The sequence below is a fragment of the Triplophysa rosa genome, linkage group LG15, assembly GCF_024868665.1.
Source record: "Triplophysa rosa linkage group LG15, Trosa_1v2, whole genome shotgun sequence".
Taxonomy (NCBI): Eukaryota; Metazoa; Chordata; class Actinopteri; order Cypriniformes; family Nemacheilidae; genus Triplophysa; species Triplophysa rosa.
In genome coordinates, this window is record NC_079904.1 from 24,670,973 (window position 1) to 24,694,635 (window position 23,663).

The 23,663-nt window shown below is 40.5% G+C and overlaps 1 protein-coding gene across 2 annotated transcripts in view; it reads left to right on the forward strand.

Moving 5' to 3' along the window:
* The first annotated feature begins 959 nt into the window (after nucleotides 1–959).
* The window catches only part of tab2 (TGF-beta activated kinase 1 (MAP3K7) binding protein 2), a 44,181-nt gene continuing 21,477 nt past the window's right edge, over nucleotides 960–23,663 (forward strand). For both annotated transcript variants that reach the window (XM_057352107.1, XM_057352108.1), the window contains exons 1-4: nucleotides 960–1,194; nucleotides 7,995–8,182; nucleotides 8,555–10,121; nucleotides 22,107–22,267. In XM_057352107.1, the coding sequence (XP_057208090.1) occupies nucleotides 8,081–8,182; nucleotides 8,555–10,121; nucleotides 22,107–22,267 (1,830 nt within the window). In that variant the 5' untranslated portion in view covers nucleotides 960–1,194; nucleotides 7,995–8,080. The remainder of the gene's footprint in view (nucleotides 1,195–7,994; nucleotides 8,183–8,554; nucleotides 10,122–22,106; nucleotides 22,268–23,663) is intronic.

Here is a 23,663-nt window from a genome sequence, read left to right on the forward strand (position 1 = left end):
TATTAATAGGGAATTGTTCAGATACTGTACCATGTAATGAATGATGTTAGTTTATCTGTTTTTGAGCACACTGTATATTTTTTATGAAAGTAAAGTGATGTGGTTAAGAAAACAGTATCCCATACTCAAAATAACACACACACCCGGATCAGTGGCCAGAGAGTTTTGCTGTGGCATCCGGGGAGCGATCGGGGCGTAAGGGTCTTGCTCAAGCACCTCAGTTGTGAGAGTAAAAGAGAACGCTGTTCATTTCCTGCCCGTCCTGAGACTCAAACCTGTAACCTTTCGTTTAGAAGTCCAACTCTCCAACCATTAAGCCTTCTGCTTTGCTCTATACAACTATATCAACATGGATAGAAATATCTCTAGCTTGCCATGAATCATATTGCTTTTGCTTTTTTTCAGGTCTAAAATTAGATTCCACCATTACATCAGCATTTTTGGTCATTCTAATATCCAAATAGGTTATGTATCTCTAACAGGAATATCGCACACAGTGGATAAATTGCTGTTCGTAAATTGTAAAATCTCACATTTAAATGTAGTCCTCCAGAGATTTTTAACGTTCAAAGCCAAAGGTGCTTCACTACTAATATCCCTAAGAAATATTGTTTTGTCTTCAGCAAGTTGTGCTATTTTAATGTGACTTTCAAGAATTTCAATCCCTTTAAATAAGTGTTGTTGGTTGACTACAAGACTTATTTAAGGCTACAACTAAAAAAAGGAATGCAGAAACTGGACAGCCTCGTCACATACCCTGGTGGTTTATCTCAAAGTTTAACAAGAACTTCCATAACACAATGTTTTTACAATTTTAATGAAATATTGTTCAAACCATAGAATTTGATCAAATATGAATTTACGACTAACTAACCGTGTCAAAGGCTGTGGTTCAGTACCTAGCGAAGTCTCGCGATGACGTACACACTGTCTCGCGATAGACGCTGGCTCGTGCGGACGCCATATTGTGTGACACTATTTTGATTCGGGTCTGTTGGACGTGAGTAAGGAAGAGGAAAACAAGTGAAAAGGGAGAAGAAGAGCCGTCAGAAAAATCAGCGAGTGTGTGAAAGAGCGGGGGCGGGTTGATCTTTCTCCCCGCAGCGCAGTGTTTTTTCACGGGTTTCGGCCTGGCGTGTGTCCGGCGGCAGCGGCGGCGGGGTGAAGGTGGCCCGGGCGGCGGCGGCTGACACGGTAAGACTAACGCTGCGGATCGTAGGCCTTCAAACTGTTTATGGACTTAAACAACTCGACTGAAAGTCGTTTTCTGGGCGTTTATTCTCTTTTGGCGTTTTTTCTTACTGTATAAGTACGTCGACGACGCCTTATTGCCCGAAAACACGATGAGAAAAGTTTAGAAAAAGTTGTTTCAAAAGTTTTAAAAGTGTCGCATCCGGTTGAGCTGCGCTCTGTTATTCAGTGTCAGTATCTCTCGATCATGAACTTTATATACGAAAATCTGGTTAGACGAATGTCGACGTCAAGTTTTAAACATGACGAGGCATTCGTGATATTTTATGGTTTATTTTAACCATCGTCGATGAAATACTGTTAATTGTCATAAGTTCACTTAGCTGTCATGACTTCAAAACAAGCCAATGATCGCTGTCAGCCATGAACCGTTAACGTTAAACCTTCGTTTTGCTGCTGTTATTGCATATATTTCATAATATGTAACTTAGTATTTTATTTGTTTAAATCACTACATGAAAAGCCATCGAGTCCGAAAATATTATAACCCCTTTCAAATATTAAAAGTGCCATTTTCAACTGAGATTTAGAGGGGTGAAAAATGGCTTGTGGCAACACCATTATAATCTAGGAAATAATCGGAATTATGGCAAATATTTGTTTGGTTTTACAATTGTTACAATTAATTGTCATATATTTTTGTGTGCTGTATTCATTAATTGTCACTTTATATGGTTGGTTGTGATCGTTAATTAAATACTTAGAAAATTGTTACTTACAGAACAGTATTGAACACCTTTAAATGTCAAAATAATTTATTAAATTCGATTTATTATATTATTAAATATATCTAAAAATATGCATAGAAAACTATATATGGAACATAGAAAAAAATAGTGTTTAGTCAGAAATTTTGAGAAATTCTCATGGTTTGTGTTTTATATGTAAAATACAGTTCTTGAAAACAGTTGCATAAAGGATTTACCCTCTTTTTTGATGTTGACTCATGAGTTATATTTGTGTTTTATTGGTCACTTTGCTTTTCAGTTAAATTAGTTTGATAATAAATCATTTAAAGTAGGGATGTAACGGTATTGCAAATATCGAAGTATCGCGATAGCATTTTTTTCGATACTATCGTGGTCGCATGACGATAGATCTTCCAGGTAGAGTGTAGTTTTTTTCAGCCGAATGGAGCGAGTTGAGGGAAGCGGGAACTACAATTCCCATCAACCCATGCGTGCCCATCATCCTCTGCGCTCTGCTGCCGCCCGCTACAGATAAAGTTGAGCGAAAGTGGCGGATGCCGCTAGTGGCATAGAAACGGATTTACAAATTGTTGAAGCTAGGGCTGGGCGGAATGACGGAATATTCTGTTACCGCGGAATAAAATGTCAACCGTAAGAGATTTTTCTATTCCGTGTATTTCGCGGAATGTAAATAAGTAGGCGTGGTTAACTCGGCGCGCTGCAAATTAGGCGCTATTCTGAAAAAAACTACTGAATTAATCCACCCGTAACAAATGAACGTATCAAACATTCTTTTGACCTTCGTTCAGTCTGTAGTTTAGTGATCCGCTCCAGTCCGGCGCTTCTCTCACCCGCAGTGCTCGTGCAGGGATCTGCGCCAGCATTTAAAAAAGCTCATTCTCAACACGTATTTCAGATGTCAGGTTGTTTTGAAAAGCTGTTAATAGTTTTATAAAGTTTAACTTCAGGCGAGCCAAGGTGAAACTTGCGTTGAAATGCGCGATGATGCTCGCGAGCGCGTGCACGAGCGCTTTGATGTGACGCGCTTCTACCTCCAGTTTTGGGAGACGCGTGAGGAGTCACCAGAGACACGCAGTGCAAAAACAAGCCCGAGAATAAACAAACCTAAAGACAGAGAGTCGCAGCGCACTAAAAGTGCTCATCTAATAGAGAGTGAAGAGCGATAAACACCTACAGTACAGACCCCATGAACACCAGTTTAGTCATATACTGTACTCTCATTGTTTGTGCATATTCATACTTTACTGTTATATATGTTGTCTATCTTCCTACTGTATACATATGATATAGCCAGAAGATAAATATGAATAAATAATACATCTGATTATCAGAATTTAATTTGATATCTTTAGTACATTTTCATAACTTACCTACATTTTAACTATGGTGAGCATTTAAATGAACTGTAATAAATAAGTTAGTTAAATCAATCTAAGAAAAATGAGGTATAAAATATAGAATTATAATGGGAGATTGTTTCATGAAATATATTGTTACCGTGAAATAAAATTACTCATTCCTTGAAATAGATTTTTGGCCATTCCGCCCACCTCTAGTTGAAGCTAAAGCGAATTATAAATCGCATGTGTGGAAGCATTTCGTTTTTCCCGTAACAAGAAACGAGAAAAGGTGACGGACAGACAAAAAACAATATGCAGACACTGCCAGACTGCGGTGAAGTACAATTCGGGGAATACGACTAATATGAAGAGCCATTTGTTACATCACCCCGAAAAGTTTCATGATGATACGAGGAGAAAAAAAAATAGCAGTGAGTGAAGCAGTGAATGAGGCGAGTACCTGACTGGTTGTGAGTTGTTAAAAGTTGACAAACAACTCAAACTTTTTTCATTTGAATTTTTTCATGTTTCATGTTCTCAATTTTTATGTTATTAATTTTTATGCTATTATATTACTGTTCTTTGCACTTTAAAATTACCTAATCTAAAAAATAATAAATGTGATCTTTGTTCAGTCATAGTTTAATAAACACTTATGCCACATTTTTCCAAGTCTTCATTTGTTTTGTTTTTTTCCTGCACAAAATGCAATAAATATCGTATCGTAGTCTTCATATCGAGGTACTATTGTATCGTGAAATGTTGATACCGTTACATCCCTAATTTAAAGGTCAGGAAACACAGGCCAATCGCATATTAATCTTGAACCTACTAGTCGACACTGAAAACAACAGTTGAGTACATGAAAAAATGTTGACGCACCTCTCTCTCTCTGTCAGTGGCTCTGAGCCGAACAGCGAGCCTTGCAAAGTATACTTCCTTCGACTCTTATGCATACACACAGGTTTAGATGCATGCACATCATTTTGCGACATATTAAAAGTCCCGTTAACCTGAACACACAGATGAAAAAATTCTGTAGTGTACTATAGTATTTGCTATAAACAATTGTAGTACCCTTGTAGTGAATTGATAAACTGTAGTATACTATAGTAGGGTTGGGTACCGAAACCCGTTGCCAAAATGGCACCGGTACCTATACATCCGGTATGTAACTGGAACAAATAAAAATGTAGATTTCGGTGCCTCATTTCAGTGCCACTTAAATGCTGACTGAGCCACCGAATGAGTCAGAAAGCTCGGATAATACAAATTTAACACATCTAATATAATGGTTTAAAGGATTGCGAATGATCTGTGATACACACGGATCGGAACGCGCATGACCCATGGATTGATCATAGTGAAAGACAGTTTTAGTGCGCGCGCATGCTCCCTCCCTCCCTCCATCTCGGCGAGTTCAGCATTCATCCCCTGGTGCAGTCTATAAAGGGGTCAAATGACAGTGCTAAAATGAATATTATGGTTCGTTTTTAGATGTAATGCAATGTGTATACTAGGGCTGCACTGTAATTTATCGCGATACCACTAAATCCTATTGAAATCAAGCTGGCTGCGATATGCAATGTGTCAATATATTTTTTAATGCGTCGCTTGTCCGTGAAGCACGGCTCTGGGATCAGTAGAAATGCTGCTCGATCTAAAAGCAGTGCGAGTTTGAGTCGCTTATAAAGTGCATTTGAAAAAGCAACACCCGTCAAACATGACAAAGGCCGAGTTGCCCGCTTGTTTCTGTCCTCTGCAGTACTTGCAGTACATTAAGTTGTCATCAAAAATTAGCCATGGGAATGTTTTCTGCCACTGTGGATTGAAATTGTATTTCCTACCAGCAGTGGAGGATGAACCGTTATCGCAGCTTGGTCCCTCATTTATGTTTTCGTCGCCTTCCTCTTCCATATCCTCCTCAGGATCGAATGTTTCTGTCATGCTCTGTCTTATGAAATAATGACTAATTGGCTTCATAATTCATCTATGTTCTGTGTCTATCTCTCACTATGCATTACTGTGTTTACCTCTTTTTTTTTTTTTAATGTGGCGCCTGGACGCACTTTGCGTGGATCACGTGAGTTTTTTCTGAGACCACGTTATTGGTGTTTTATCTGCTTTTCATAGAAAAAAATAATTTGCACACGCGCAACTAAATACATTTTCCAGTTCGCACACATCTATTTTTAGTCGCAAATGCGAGTGAAATGCTCGCACTGTCGAGCCCTGCTCCTGCCCAAGAAGGCCCGCCTGTGTTTGACAATGAACATCCAAATGATTTAGAAAAGGGTTTGGAGAAAGTGCTATGGTCAAACGGTAAGAAAATTGACTCCTGTTTTTGGAGGGAGAGAAATGCTGACTATGAGCCCAAGAACACCATCCCTACAGAGAAGCACAGTGTTGGAAACATTCTGCTTTAGGGCTTTTTATCTCTGCTACGGGTACAGGATGACTTCACTGCATTGAGGGGCTGAGGGACGGGCCAGTGTACCCTAAAATCTTGGACGAGAACCTCCTCCGCTTAACTAGATCACTGAAAATGGGTCGTGGATGTGCCTTTAACATGACAAAGACCCAAAACATATTGCCAAGACAACCAAAGAGTGGCTTAAGGAGAAGCACATTAAATGTCCTAGCCAGTCTCTAGACCCTAGTCCTATAGAACCTCTGTGAAGGAGGCGAAAACTCCAATTTGCTGAGCGACAGCCAAGAAACCTTAAAGATTGACAGAGGAGTGGACTAAATGTATCCGGACACATGTGCAAACCTGCTGACCAACTATCAGACATGTCTGACCTCTGTGCTTGCCAACAAGGGTTTCTCCACAAAGTACAAAGTTATGTTTTGCTCGGGGATCAAATACTTATTTCACTGACTGAAATGCAAATCAATTTATAACCTTTATATAACATTTTTTTAATATTCTGTCTCTATCAGTTAAAATAAACCTACCATAAAAATTATAGACCCTTCGTTTCTTTGTTAGCAGGCAAATTTACAAAATCAGCAGGGGATCAAATAATTATTTCCCTCACTGTACATGAACACTTGGCATATGATCATCATGTTTATATTGTTTTTCGCTTGCTTTGTAGAGTAAAATTCAAACTCATCGAATGTCGCAGGGAGGTTTTCAGGTTATTCCCAAAAAAATTGGTAAAAATTGGGTTTTCGTTAAATTATGATTCTGTAAAAACTTGTCTGTCATCTCTGAAAACATCTTGGCAAAATTCACTTATTTAATGCTGAAAAGTAGCGATTTAGTGACAAGTTGGTGTTTAGGACATGCCGGTGTTGTGCCGAAATTCGACTCCCCGTGAGATTACGACTCCCCTACTTCTGATTGATTCATTCACTTAGGATACTGCTTTGTGATTGGTCCCTTTCTCTAAATCCCGCCCCCACACCTAATCCTAACCCTAACCTTCATAGGGGAAAACAGGGGAGTCGTAATCTCACGGGCAATAGGATTTTGATACAACACCGGCGGAGGTGAAAATCGCCCACATCTTTCCCAAACACTACAAGGACAGTTCCCATATCAAAGTAACCAAATAACGTGTAGAATGAAGGTGTATCAATGCACATTTCCCGCTTGTCCTGTGTAAACTACAGCAAAAGTTTTTTTATACGCAAAGGTTTTTTATACGTGAGATATCAGAGCTTGCCGCCTGAAGCTGCGGCTCATGTGATCCGCCTTCGCGATCGTGGCACATACACATAAACAACGGAAAACTTGCTTCACTTACTAAGTTGCTGTTTTCATCAGGGTCAAGTTAACTAGTCTCCTTGTGTAGTGATGCCATGCTTTTAGCGCTCCTGAAAGAGCTCTCATTCTTTAAGTGTGCCTGCCCAGCACCAATTTCATATTAAAGTTATGCCTAACTTTCACTTTATTACTGGCTGCTTTTTATCGGGTTAAATTAAACGCTTTAATAAAAATGTTTAGCACAAATATATAAAGTAATTTTCAACATTAAAACGGCATTTAGAGGCAGCTATATGACGCCGTTTCTGTGTGGGCATTCAAATAAAGATAAATATTTTCTTACTTCTGTAATAATTACAAATAATAATCACTCCTTTAACTCGTAACTCTTATTTTCATTACCAAAATATTTAACATATTATGCATGCATGAACAAAAGTGCATAACCTTGAAAAAACAGGGAAATCTGAACATCTTGCCTTGCGTTTGAAAAAACGGGAATATAACTCCAAGTTTGCCCATCTATATCCGTAAATAGATCGACAGACTTGATGTTTTATCCAGAATATCCAGTCATGACTATAAATGTGTGGTCTAGTGGTATTTCGCAGTCGAAGAATTGGCGAAATGTAGAAGGTAAAATAATGTAAAATGACCCGTCGATCAAAAATATTGATGTCGACTAATTATCAGCGTCGACGCAGTCGATTATATCGACCAATTGCGACAGTCTTAAAAATGACTTGAGAAATATGCCAGCATCATAATTTTATTTTTACACAGAGATTAGTAAATGTAATAGTAAAATCTGTTAACTTGCAATACTTGTTGCATTTTATGCCACTAGGGATGTCCCGATCACATTGTTTGTGTCCCAGGTCCGATGAGAGACATTTTCCCATCTTCTCTACATGTTATTGTCTTGTCCTCATAGTTCCTTCAGTCATTTTCTCTTTTTTTCTTCTTGTTGTCCTGCAGATGCTGAGATAGTGTGTGTGTTTGTGTGTATGTGAGTGTGTGTGTGCGTGCTGCGGTTGAGTCGGGTCTGTTGCGGCATTAGACGAATGGCACAGGGAAACCAGCAGTTTGACAACCAGGTTCTGCACCACCTGCGCCAGAAGTTTCCAGAAGTCCCGGAGGATGTGGTGTCTCAGTGTGTCCTAGAGGTGATGAATCATACAGTCAGGAGTAATCTTTTTCTCGCATGATCAAAATCCAGCACAAAAAAATCTACATTTGTCAGTGTGAAATAAAACCGGACTTTATCTAAAACTCATTCTGAGAAATCCTGTTTGACTCTAAAATACATGCTGTCATATAGTTGTTAAAAATATTCCTCGCATGAAAATTCATGGAGAGTCGTAAAAGGAGATTTTTGCAGTAGCGCTAATCTTCCTCAAAAGTCCAGATACATCAGCCAACTTTCCTAGATATTGTTCAGCAAAATTCACACCATAAATGTGCCTGGATTTACTCAAATAATGGCTCAATCATATCTGAGGCTAAAATGTTTCATTTTGTTTTCACTCTTTTCCCAGAACAAAAACAATTTGGCTGCGTGTTGCGAGTACCTGACCAAGGTTAGTCCTGGCTTCTTGTATAGCGAAGGCAGCCAGAGTTTGAAGGACCTTTGCAATCACTTGACCCAGCTCAACCTCGGCGTCTCACAGAATACCCATGATGCTGTGCAGCGAGATGTAGTAAGGATGAATGGCAGCAGAACTCTTGTCCCGAGCGTGAGCGACGGGCCGTCTGAATTCTACCAGCCTGAAGCTCAGCCTGTGCCTACTCAGACGCCCACGAGCCTCAGCGCCTTCAGTGCCATGGTGTCTGCTCGTAAACCACAGCCTCCTCAGCAGCTTGGCCTTTACCAGGTGGGGAGCAAAGGTCACGGACCACCCCAGACACCACGCTTCAACCCTATCACTGTGACGCTTGCTCCAAACACCGGTCGGAATACACCCACCTCCCTGCACATTCACGGAGGGCCTCAGTCGGGTCTGAACAGTCCAAACTCCATCTACATACGCCCGTACGTGACCCAGCCGGGCACTACGCGACAGGTACAAGGCCGTGCGCAGTACAGTCCCACCTCGCAGCCTACTCAGCAGATCTATCAGATCACTCATCCTGCGGGTTCCCAGAGTTCCTGGAGCGGGACCCAGCATCAGACCTCACATGTGTACATGCCTATCAGTTCACCCACCAACACCCAAGCACCCTCCATACCCTCGGTCGTGGCATCGCAAGCTTCTTCCTCGTCACCCTCCTCATCCGCCGCTGGCCAGGTCTCGTCTTCCTTTGGCCAGTACAACATCCAAAATATCTCGACGGGGCCGCGGAAGAACCAGATCGAGATCAAGTTGGAGTCTCCACAGAGAGGGGCCGGAGGTTCAGGCACGACCTCGGCTGCTGTCCTGCGCTCTGGCCCGGCCCCGCGGGTAGCATGTAGCTCTGCGTCTTCGTCCTGTCCTTCTTCATCTTCGCTGGCTGCCGGCACTGGCCCCTCCACTCCCATCTCAATCGGAGGGGCCGGCCTCAGCCGCAGTCAGCCCACCGTGTTTATCTCCGCGTCCCCGCCTGCTGCTGCCACCGCCCCCTCGGACGAATGCGCCGTAGTTCCCAGCGCCCCTCGTTCGCAGCCCAAGTTTTACATTTCTGCCAACTCTTCCTCTGATGATGGAGGGGGACGGAACCCGCCCACCGTCTACATCTCCGCCAATCCGACACTTCAGGGTTCGTCCAGTTTGCGGGGGTTGGGTAGTCAGGTGAGCATGGGCCCTGCCTACATCCACCACCACCCGCCCAAATCTCGTCCTTCCGTAGGAGCCGGAGGCACAGCCACATCTCCTCGTGTGGTGGTCACGCAGCCCAACACCAAATACACCTTTAAAATCACTGTATCCCCAAATAAACCTCCTGCCGTGTCTCCTGGAGTGGTGTCGCCGACTTTTGAGCCCACTAACCTGCTCAGTCTGCCCACCGATCACCATTATGCAGACCCTGACCCCCTGTACCAGTCTGACCCGGTTTCACCTCAGCGGGACAAAAGCACTGAGGCTCGCAGACTCAGCATGGGTGCTGATGACGCGGCTTACACCCAAGGTATGAGCTCTAGTTTTTTCAGGTTTTAAAATCAGTTTTAGTGCAGTTATTGTACACCACAGTACGTTATATGGAAGAAAAAATACCAGTACCAGTTAATGATGATGTAGCAAACAGGTGTACAATAACAGTTTTGAATACTGATTTTTATTTTATAATAATAAGTGATTATTTGTTTTAAACCATTTTATAATCTATCTTCAGAATCAGAAAGAGCTACAGTATATTGCAAGTATGTTTGCACAAAAGAAACATTTGTTTTTGTGAAAGAATCATCCAGTGCACAGAAACAACAACAGCAGTACACAGAGACAGTAACACAATCAATACACAGATGATCTATAGATAAAAAGAATAAAATACAATTAAAATAAAGATATAGAGTGTAATAACTATACGTGTGTGTGTATAGATATATAGATATAGATCTATATATATATAGATCTTCACAATATATGTCATTGTCCAAGACATTAACATGAAACTGGTCCAGAAGCACTTCCTAATTCTGCTTTTTAGGTTTTTCTTTTTTTGAGTCGGGCTTTTTATGAGTGGTAGAGAGGTTGGCGGGATTGGAAAAGGACTACGAGATGGGACTGAAAGCGTCAAGAGGCCATCGGTTCTGACCATATAATTCAATTTATTTTTATTTATATAGCGCTTTTTACAATGTTTCAGTGTTTCAAAGCAGCTTTACATGAAGAAAGACAAAAACAAACAATATGTTAGTATTAGGCCCAATCCCAATTCTATTTTCTACCCCTTTGCCTACCCCTCGCCCCTTGCCCTTTGAAACAAAGTGGCAAGGGGAAGGGTTACAAATTTTCCGCTAAGAAATGGGACACCACTACTACACTGGTATACGTAATCATACGTTGTTGCTAGCTCCTAACGTTACGTCAGAGGACATGCGCCGATGCACAGGGTATATGACATACAAATATATTTTCTAATATTGTGCAATCAGTGCTGTCTGCTAGCAAACTTTAGTGATTTTTTTTGCAAACGTTTAAAGAACATCACTGTAAATACAAACACAAGATTGAATGTATCATACATAAAATGAAAAATTGTCATAAAAATCCTTATTAATGGCAAAAATTACTTACATTTGGGTCTGCTTGCTCGAGTGAGCAGCCATGCTGGAAATTTCCCGAATTTCGGGACCTCAACCCGTGAAATATTTCTGGCTATCTGGCCCTTCCCCTTATCCCTACCCCTCCAACCAAAAGAGAATTGAGACACCCTTACCCCTTCACGTGAACGCGCCAAACGGAGGGGTAGGGGAAAGTATAGGGGTAAGGGGCAGAATTGGGATTGGACCTTAGTGTTAAAATAACAAGCAGTCTATCTTTGCTCTTGGTTGTTGACGGAGATTGCCTGGACTGGAGCTGGGATGATCAGTTAAGTCCCCAGGATCTCGCATGAGGATGGAACGTGACAATCAGATGGAGATGGTGTAATCTGTAGATTTACAATTAAGTCTTAATGATGTTTCTTTAACGTTTCGATTCAGTTTCAAATGTTATGTTGGTTGTGTTTTGTTGTAAAGTTTGTCTAGTGTAAAAAACTGAAACAGGAAGTGCATCTGGACTAGTATGCATTGCTGCCAACTAGGGATGGGTATCGTTGAACTTGTATTACTATTCTGATTGACACTGTTTATCGGTCCTGTACTTTAATGTTATTGTTATCGGTTCATGTTGATATGTTTTATGATAATAAGGAATCAAAATAAGTTAAGAATAAAATGAACACTGCTTTACTTACTGAAATGTAAAACAAACCATCATTACCTGCACTTAAAAAAAGTGAGTTGATTCAATATCACTGCAACTTTACCAAAAACGTTTTAAAATATTTAAATGGAAGATCTGTATGAAGAACAGAATTACTTAACCTAGTTGAAGTATTTTGGAATTTTAAAAACAAGAACAAAATGTGGTAAATGCATCATAATTGAACCCAAATGCATAATTTAAAGCAAACCAGTTAGATCGAGTTTGTTTTTTGTTTTTTGCCTGGACGACAAAACCAGTCTTAAGGGTAAATTTTTCGAAATTGAGATTTTTACATCATCTGAAAGATGAAGAAATAAGCTTTCTATTGATATATGGTTTGTTAGGATAGGACACTATCTGGCGGAACAACAACTATTTACAAAGCCTGAATCTGAGGGTGCAAACAAATTAAAATATTGAGAAAATCGCCTTTGAAGTTGTTAATCTGAGGCACTGTAGCAGGCCATCCACTCACAAAAACAAAGTTTTTATACATATACAGTAGGAAATTTATAAAATATCTTCATGGAACATGATCTTTACTTAATATCCTAATGATTTTTGGCAAAAAGAAAAATCGTAAATTTTTACCCATACCATGTATGTTTGCTGATTTCTAAAAATGTTCCCGTGCTACTTAAGACTGGTTTTGTTGTCCAGGGTCACATATTATTTGACCACTATACTTCTTGATTGCTATCAGGATGTAAAGAGATTTCCAACCAGCATGAAAAAAAATGTCTGGACAGGATCACCCACCCTGCCTTTAATACTGACAGTAAATTTAAACTAAATGCAAAGGAACATTTTTTTCACAGACATTAGCTGTCACTCTCACTATCTTCCTTTCTTGCCCACAAAAAAAAACTGATTTTCCACTTGCCTTTTCATTTGCTGAACTTGATAATTATATAATCAGCATAATGGGGCATTAAAAATTAAACTATAATTTCTAATCCCTTATTTTGAATAACAGTCTTTATTGTCACCACATATACATGAAATTAATAAATTAAATTAAACTTCACTTTCACTTAAATTATAATTTTTATAGGTAATTTACTACACATTGACATTTAAATAAACTTGAAATACTGTGGTTTATTTAGACTGAATCTTACTTACCACTCTTGTTAAATGACCTAAGCACCCTTGCATTCTGAGGTGTTTTTGAGTAACTGATTTGATGGATTCAGACAGTTTGATGTTTGACATATCAGTTGTTTCATCCGTTCATTAAAATGAATCGGTTCAAAGGAGTCATTTACACGCGAATCGGACATTTGCAGATGCTTTCTGTGTGAATCACCGATGCTATGACATCGCAAAAGATAGAAATTAACATGGAAAACACTTCATCGCTGGATAGGATTTGTTTTGTTTGTTTATGTCAGTTGTACGAGCGGAACCCTTGTCAGAGAAAAGTAAACTTGTTTTTGATCGCAGATATTTCAGATAAAATATTAACCGGATGCACGGTACCACACAAAACAAGGATTCGGTTATCTGACTTTTGTCATTGTGTCCGTTGCTTTTGATTGATGTGTGCGGGAGAGGGACAGTTCAGAAACCAGCATGTTCTGCTTCATTCCGTGCCGCACAGACCGATCGGCATATGATAACAAACTTCCGCGAGAGAGTTTACGAGCATACGATGCCGTCTGCTTCCACAGCTGCTTCACATCATATGCCGATCGGTCTGCGCAACACAGAATGAAGTGCACGGGCTCTCCGTTCCTTTCCTGCAGTCATGACAAGCACGGCAGTCATTTACATTCCTCATTTCACATTCAATGATCAAATAAGTGTATTTTTTTACCAAATTTTAACGCCGGGGAAATGCGCAAAACCTAAAGGAAACATTTTCTACTCGCGTTTGTATGAAATACATCTGCTAACCATGTTAAAAGAAATAAATGTACATTTACGCAACATATAAGGGTGTAGAAAGTAGTAGGTAGGTAACACTGTTATGGGATGGTTCAACAAAAACAACTTACCTGAGCTGAGTCTAATATGAAATAACTAGCATGCATTTCTTTCAGCGATTCATGATGCATGCGTCGTTGATTACGGCATTACTCTCTGACTAGCGCTTGTTGGATGCATGCACGGGACGTTGTTTTTAACGCTAAAGATTTTTTCTACTGGCCGAGGATCTCCCATGCTGGCACCGGGCCATCGGGCAGTCCTTTATGTCGAGCCCTGGGAAAAACTGAATGAAATTCAAACACATCATCTGATGGTGAAATCTTAACAGCTGATGAGACGCGTGCAGCCGCTCTGAGATGTGCACTGAGCAGTTGGGAAGAATAACAAGCACACCCGGTGCATATTATGTAGGGCCGCCCCCCTTCAGTCGACTATTTGTTATTCGACTAGAAGACACTTATTCAAACAAATTTTTATTAGTCGATTGTCTGCATATCATTTTAAAAGTGTATACGCACCACGTTGGTCGCTTTACATAGCCGTTCGCTCTAACACTACCGTTAACTTGGATAAATGAGTGCTATTATGAGCATGTTTAAATGTTTATTTGTCCAAGGGTGATGCTGTGTCATGCTGTGTGATTTATTATATTTATGGCTGTACAATACTGTAGAAAATGCCTAGATGACTGATCTCAGATCTGGTGTATCAGCTGTCTTAACAGCGCTTCTGTTACTCAGAGGTTACTCAGAACCTGAATAAACAACCGATTCTAATGTCTAGTAATGTGCAACGCGGTCGCAAACAGACGGGGGACTCGTTAAAAGTTTTTGCATATGGGCCCGCACCTGACTTGCTACACAACTGCTGCAGTCAGTTTTCCAAAGCTGTTTTGAGGTCTCTTCACATTAGGGATGTGCATCTCCACAACGGATGCATAGGCAACGATACGATACATAAAGATACAAATGAAGCAGCTACCGATGCTATGCGATTCACCCCTATTACGATGCAGTGCGATCCGATTTCGATTAGGGTTAGGCATCGTTTGGGTTTTTTCGATACTGTTGGCAAATCGGTACTTTTAAAACGGTACCAGTGCTTAAACGGTGCCTAAATTGATACTTTAATTAAAGTTTGAAGTGAATGTGAAATGAGCATGGACAATAACATTGAAAGATGTTATAGTGTTTACTATTTACCTTGTTTCCCCTCCAGCTACAACTATAATATGGGCAGAAAATGTGTTGAATATATCAACAGATTAAGTCCATTTACAGAGAGCCTTCTAGGCTACATTATATGTGCATTATTATAAAAACAGACAGCATGTATAATGAATAAGTATAATTATATGCCGAAACAGGCAGTCAGAGTAAAAAGCTTGACAGACTGACGTCTAGAGATCAGACTGACAGGTGCTATAAGGTTTTAGTACTTTCACTGCTGTGTCTCGCTTGTCTTTCTTGTCAAATGCGTAACTGTGTTGAGAACGAGCTCCACGGCACGCAGCACAGGCTTCATTGATTTTAAACACGCGCAACAGTTTTATTGTGATCGCTTGCATTACAGACGCGTCATGTGCATGTCGAATTAACTTTAGTTTCACTTTAAAACTTGCCTGTTGCGGTGGTCGACGTTAAAGACTGCGCCCGGTGATGAAGGCTGAGCGCGCGCACTACCACTATCTTTCACTACGATCAATGCGTGTTCTGATCCGTGGGGACAAATCGAAACAAATCTATTTTTAATTCAATTCAATTTTATTTATTTTTATTCATAATTTTCATTGTTGCAAAGCAGCTTTATATACATCATAATTAAAAAAAGGGAAAAATTAACGACAGTATATGGTATTAAGATGCATGGTATTATTGTAAGTTTTTCTCTATGCAATGTCCACTGCTGAAACTTAATATTAATTTAAACTTAAAATTTAAACTTAAAACTTATAATAAATGCTATGTTGTATTGTCAGAGACTGTCAATTATTCATTTAAGTATATTTAATTTAGGTATAATATTAGTTTAAATATTGTTATCAGGACTGTGAACCTAAAATTACAATAAACCAAAGCAATTTGCAATAATTCCAAAATGTGCTGAATAGGGCTGCAAGGATTAGTCGACATTATCTATAACGTCGACAATAAAAAATTGTCGACAAATAATTTTGTTGTCGAGTAGTTGTTTGATTTCACACGATGCATTTTAAGGACCCGCAATAGCATGGTTTGACCTGTGGGGCGCTGTAGCGCGACTACTCTTCAAGAGGCAACGCAATAGAAGAGCATGCCGCTTGACAATGCAAGCTGAACTAGCAGAGCAGTCCATGACGATTGCCACAGAGATTTTTGCATCTTTGAATTTAAAATGCATCCAGAGTCACAGAGCGAGCGTTTTGCAGTGAGAGAGGAGGAAATATACTGCAAACTCTTTCTTGACCCCCCAGAAACATGTTCTCTTAGAAGCTGAAGTGTCTCATTTAAAACGCTCCATCTGTACCTGCATAAGAGGGTTAAATGTCCCGGCTGAATAAACAATAGAACCCTGCCCAAAATACCATAGAAAATGTCATGGATTATGGTAATTAAATTTGTTTTAATGGAAACTATAATGGTCTAATGTTTATTGGTACATGATGAATTCTATTGGTGGGAATAATGCCCAAAACAAACTACAAAAATTAGTTTTGTAACGGTTTTAATGAAAAAAGTTTATGGTTTATAATAGTATTTCAATGGAAGCCTTTCAAATTTCTTTGATGGGTTCTATTGTGTTTCTGTTGTTTCTTTCCAGCTGGGGTAGCCTATATTTATCTTAAATAATGTCATTGATCAGTCTTTAGAATCATTAGTGATTATTAGAACATCATTATTTAAAAATCTACAGTATATGGAGTTGTTTACAAATAATTTGTATAATTTTAACGTTTAATGGTATGGTGTTGTACTGACTTGGTTCCCTGTAGAGTTTTTACATCATTAGTTGCATTTTTCCTTTAGAAAAAAAACTTTTTTTATATTTATGCATTTAGCAGACACTTCTATCCAAAGCGACTTAGTGCATTCAAGCTATACATTTTTAATCAGTATGTACTCTAAGAACCTTTAATAATCGTTCTAATAATCGTTAGATTAATCGATTATCAAAATAATCGTTAGTTGCAGCCCTAGTGCAGAAAGAAGTATGTTAACGTACATGTATGTAAGTTGTTTATATTATATACAAAGTCAGCAGTCTCCCAGTGAGTAAGCCAGCAACAGTGGCAAGGAACCAAAACTCCACTGTAAATGTGTATTTATGTAAGAGTGGAGAAAGAAACCTTGGGAGAGGACGGACTCAGCCGGGAGAGCCAGTTTTCCTCTGGCATATTAAAACAGCACTGCTGCAAGTACAGAGAGAATGATTACTGTAATCTGTAAAATTCAATGGAAATGTTTAGCTGGGATGGTTAGTGAAAAGAGGAAAGAACTGGTGTGGATAGAAAAGAGATATTTAGGTCTGTCCATTATTATTCTGGCTTTTTTAATGACTGTAGGTTGTGGCTGTAGTTGTCATCAGGTGGATTGCCCATCATTATGAGCGTCTGGCTGAACTGCAAGAGCGTCAGGCCCGAACCGGAGCTTGGAATGTGGAGACCTCTGGTGCCCTCGGGATCCTAGGTTGTGGCTGTAGCCGATGCAAATATGTTAGAAATGATGCATTGCAATGATGTCAATGATGCAAAAGCATCGTTAACTTTTATGCCAATGCACCGATGCCAATCAATGAATCTTACCATCCCTACTGCACATCATCTTTATGGTGTAATAAAACAAATTTCTTTTTGAACTATGTTCTTTAGAGTCAGCAATACACTAATGAACATGGATATGCAACATTTTCTATTTTATTAAATTGTTATGCCTATTTAAAAAAGTAGGTGTCTAGCTGTAATTGTTCAAATTTAGGTTGAAGTATTTCACATTCATTAAATATGAGTGCAATCACGTTTTGAGATTGTTACTATTTAACATTGAGTTTATAATTGTTGTTCAGAACAATTTAGAATGTACAGTTTCAGTTTTCTCTCCAGTGTGTCCAGATTTTAGTGCATCATAAATAATCAAAATGGAAACACTGGCTGAATGAACAGTTTGTCATTATTTATAGACGTTACATTAAGGCTAATAAAGTGAGTTGAGTTGTTCAATGAAAATGCTGAAAAGTGCATAAATTGTAAAAATATACTGTATTTTTTTGCATTTAATTGACTTTCATGGTGAAATCGAATCGAATCAAATCGATTTTCATTGCGAATCGAATTTAATCGTTCTGAAATTGCAGAAATCGTTATTGAGTCTAATTGAAAACCCATTAAATCGAAATCTAATCGTTTTGCCGTTTACCCAAAGATGCAGACCCCTAATAAACACTGCCGCGTTCAGTCTTTCTGCCACTCAGTGGGCGCGTCTCGCTTGACGTCACGTGCACAAACTCTCTATGCTGCACAAATTCAGCTTATGTTTTTATGGTTACTGAACTGTTCTTCTGATACTTAAATCTACAAACCAACCTTTTTACTGCTGATAGTTCAGCGTAATTGAGTGAGTTGACGTTTAGCGAACATTTTGCTTGATGTAAACAATAAGCACTTCCCAGGAGCACTTTGGCTTTTGGACGTAATTAAGTCTTGAAGATCTTTTGTTTAACATCTCGATGAAATTGTTATTGATCTGTTGGTTGTATTTTGTTCTAATGTCTGTGTTAAACGCTGAAACTGGAAGAGGTTTTGAACCATTGTTGTTTACGTCTTGTAAAACATGCTGAGCTCTCAGCGTTCAGTTGATATGAGAAGCAGCTGGTGGTTCTAGAAGGCATGTGCTATATGTTTTATATGTTTGCTGTAAAAGTCTTTCCACAGGAAACTGCCAAGGAAAGTGTTTCATTTGATAGTGATGTGCGTTTGATTTGGGTTTGGTGTTTGTATAGTGCTTGTCTAGCGGAGCAGCCAACTATTTTAAACATTCCTGAATAATTATATATGTTCTGGCAACATTAGATCATTAAATATTACTGAGCCTTTGTGTGTGTTTGACATGTTGTTGTATATGTACATAAAATATAGTAGTATGTGTGTATGCAGGGCTTAAGAATTCTAAATGAATGCATATGAGCATAAAATCCAAAGATAAAACACAAAGGTTTGCCATCACAATAACCCATTTCACACAGAGAGCATTGATTCCCGAAAATTGCTCTAAAATTGATAGATGGGGTGATGGAAACAGCCCTGTGTAAACAAAAGACAGGAACGATGCTCCTTCATCAAAATGACGTATGCCGCTAGCTTAGTGCTAGTTTTTGATCGATTTAGGACAAAATGCACAAGGATGGTTTCTCGGGCTAGCGTTTATGACGCCGAACAATAAACGTCACATTCAGAAAATCAAATGATCCCAGCAAAGACACATTATCGGTGTATTTTCCAGAATCTAATGTGATGTACAAAAACTCACTTCAGCATTCAGCATGTCCTAGTGCAAATAGTGAAGTGAAGCATTAGAGTCGGTCATTAAATGTGCTTTACAGTGAAGTCGCAGTGATGCTGTTGTCGCACACGCTGAAGTCCCACCTGTGCTCCAGTGTTTGTTAAAGGGGTCATATTGGATGGCTAAAACGAACATTATTGTGTGTATTTGGTGTGATACAGTGTGTTTATGCAGTTTACGGTTAAAAAAAAACATTTGTTTTCACATACCGTTCATTACTGTTGCTCCTCTGTGCCCCGCCTTTCTGAAACGCCTCGATTTTTAACAAAGCTCATCATTGTGAAAAGTGCTGTGTGCTCTGATTGGCTAGCTACCCAGTGTGTTGTGATTGGTCGAATACCTCAAGCATGTGGCGGAAATGTAACGCCCTTACCATATTCGGAACATTAGCCTTCAAAGCTTATTGACAGCTGATAATGTCACCTGTACCGTGCGAGTTCAAGCCCAAATATGATCCACAAAATGCATTTGACCAAGCGGATTAATCAACTTTGCCAGTAGAGCGTAACAGATCGTTAAGGTTTTATTTTAAAAAAACTAGTAGGTTTAACAATTAGCTAACTATAACTAACTTCTTGAGCTGCATTTGACGCTGTGTCTAGACGCAACGCGCCAAAGTCAATAAGACATATTATAAACGAGGCATTTGTTGCATCCAACAGGTACATAATGAATATAATGACTTATATTGCGCTGCAGGGGAAAACAGGATACGAGGTTCCCGATGGATTCAGCCTCGTAAATATAAAACCATTTCTGTATTTGTGATCATAGGACCGACAAAAAACTTACGTTTGAATAGTCCTTTTCAAATTCTTTAATAATGAAACGTACTTATAGGCTGTGAGTGAGAAGCGGCAGACTGTCCTTACAAAGTTGGATTTGCCCCACTTTTTAGAAACAGCCTTTGTGCACAACCAGGTGTTACTGTGCTGCACATAGACATGTGCACGTTAATCGCGGTTACCACTAAATCCTGCTGAAACCGAGCTGGCTGCGATAATGCAAAGTATTGATTATTTTATTGATGCGTCGCTTGTCCGTGAAGCACGGCTCTGGGATCAGTTGGAAATGCTGCTCGATCTAAAAGCAGTGCGAGTTTGAGTCGCTTATAATGTGCATTTGAAAAAGCAACACCCGTCAAACATGATCATTATACACATACTTTATTATCTTAAAATACCTGATGAGGCTTGAGGAACAGTAATAAAAAGATGTCCATAGGCATTTCCTAGAACTACGTGTTATGGTCTTCTGCAGTGCTTATTTGGAGTTTCTGCACGAGAGCACCCTCTGGCTTTCGGATGCAGCAGCATTTTACCGTACTTCACTCACAAGTTGTGAATAAATCACGTGATATATATTTTCGGTTAATCGGGCAGAATCTAGCTGCACACGCTCAGATTTTGGAGTTGTGCTGTTTTAGAACAGTGTTGTAAATAAAACTTAACCACTGATTTCTAAGGCTACGTTCACTCTGCCACCAAAATCCGATTTTTTTGCTCATGTGACCCAGATCTGTTTACTGCATGACAGTGTGAACAGGACAAACCACATGGAATCCGATCTTTTTTAATCTGATCTGAGCCACTTCCATATGTGGTCCTAAATCAGATACAGGTCTGATGTTTGGCAATGCGACCTCAGTCTGAACGGTCATATCGGAATTCATGCGACTTGTGCGTAATTGTAGATCGACATGCGTCACAATTCTGCGGTGATTTAAAGCTTCACGAGCCATTCTGTTGAGGGAAGTGCACTTTACAGATCGGTTGCCAAACTTAAAGCATCAGATTATAAACATAAGCCCTTGCACTGTCTACACCGCACGCGAACCGCACGATGCGATGCAACAAATGACTATAGGATCCATTATACGGATTGCACCGGGAATGCTCTCAAATCGCGCCGTGAGAACGGTCCACTCAGCACCACATAAAGTCAAACACACCCGCTGACTTGACCCTTGCTTATTAATGACAGCCTGCTGCGTGTTATTGTTGTTTTGCTCATGCGATTCAGTTTAGAACCATCACAAGTTCACACTGGAATCTGATATTGGCCACATTTAAAAAATAGTGTGAACAGCCGAACAAACAATCTGATCTGAGCAAAAAATTGGAATTGAGCATTTAGGCTTGCAGTGTGAACGTAGTCTAATTGTGTCCTCGTTTGGAAGACCCAACTAAGTCATTTTCTTTTGTAATGAAACACACAGAGTCTCCACGACATGGCGGCAGCAGCAACATCACTACAGCGGGAATAGACACGCCTTCTTTCTCTGCGTATACATTTTTGGCGGTGTTCTTCAGCGCTTTTCACGAACTGACGTAGAAATGTGGGGGCATGTTTAAACAAGGCATTTTAGGCAGGTTTGGATGAGCCTCTGCTTTTAAATAAAACATCTCTTTTGGTTTGAGACTTTAATTTTTGCAATTTGACATGTCTAATATATGCATGGACAACTTGTAACACACCGAAGTTACAGGAAAACACGAAATCACGTCATATGACTCCTTTAATGTCTATTTTGGTTTCTTGTTGTTGATTTAGCTGGTAACATGCTAATGACAGACTCGTGTAAAATCTTGAACTTATGTTGGTAGTACGGCTCTCTCTTGTAGGTGTGTGTGTTTCTGAACTGTTCTGGTTATACTGAGTATATGGTTATTATGATTGTTTGACCATGAAGGGATCTGTTGGCTCAGTATTTATGCTACATATATGTATGTTTACAGCTTTGCTAGGTCATCAGAGGGCACGTATGGAGCGATTATGGCATGAATTAGAGCTGAAGAAGAGAAAGCTGGAGAAACTGAAAGAGGAAGTCAATGAGATGGAGAACGACCTCACGAGGAGACGATTGCAGCGCTCCAACTCAGTCTGTCAGATACCATCTGTAAGTTAATGGAGTGCCACTCACTCACTCATATGCTCTCGCTCGCTCACTCACTCTCTCACATACACACACTCGCTCACTCAATCACTCACTCACACGCTTACTCACATGCTCATGCTCGCTCACTCACATGCTCACTCACTCAAACGCTCTCGCTCACTCCCTCACTCACATGCTCACTCACTCACACGCTCTCGCTCACTCCCTCACTCACATGCTCACTCACTCACTCACTCACTCACTCACTCACTCACTCACTCACTCACTCACTCACTCACTCACTCACATGCTCACTCGCTCACTCACATGCTCACTCACGCACTCACATGTTCACTCACTCACACGCTCTCGCTCACTCCCTCACTCACATGCTCACTCACTCACTCACTCGCTCACTCACATGCTCACTCACTCACTCACATGTTCACTCACTCACATGTTCACTCACTCACTCGCTCGCTCGCTCGCTCACTCACTCACTCACATGTTCACTCACTCACTCGCTCGCTCGCTCACTCACTCACTCACTCACTCACTCACTCACATGCTCACGCTCATGCTAGCTCATGCTCGCTCACTCCCTCACTCACATGCTCACACACACACACACACACGCTCTTCCTCATTCACATGCTCACTCACTCACTCGCTCTCACACTCGCTCACTCACTCACATGCTCACTCACACACGCTCTCGCTCACTCACTCACACACACGCTCTCGCTCACTCGCTCACGCTCGCTCGCTCACTCACTCACGCTCTCGCTCACTCACACGCTCACTCACACACACACACACACACGCTCTCACTCACTCACATGCTCACTCACTCACATGCTCACTTACACACGCTCTCGCTCACTCCCTCACTCACATGCTCACTCACTCACTCGCTCCCACACTCACATGCTCACTCGCTCACTCACATGCTCGCTCGCTCGCTCACTCACTCACTCACTCACTCACTTACTCATTCACTCACACGCTCACTCACATGCTCACTCTCTCCCTCTCGCTCACTCACACGCTCACTCACTCACACGCTCACTCACTCACACGCTCACTCACACGCTCGCTCACTCACGTGCTCGCTCGCTCGCTCACACGCTCACTCATTCACACGCTCGCTCACTCACACGCACTCGCTCACTCACACGCTCTCGCTCACTCACTCACACGCTCTCGCTCACTCACTCACACGCTCTCGCTCACTCACTCACACGCTCTCTCTCACTCACTCACACGCTCTCGCTCACTCACTCACTCACTCGCTCACTCACACGCACTCGCTCACTCACTCACACACTCTCGCTCACTCACTCACACGCTCTCGCTCACTCACTCACACGCTCTCGCTCACTCACTCACACGCTCTCGCTCACTCACTCACTCACTC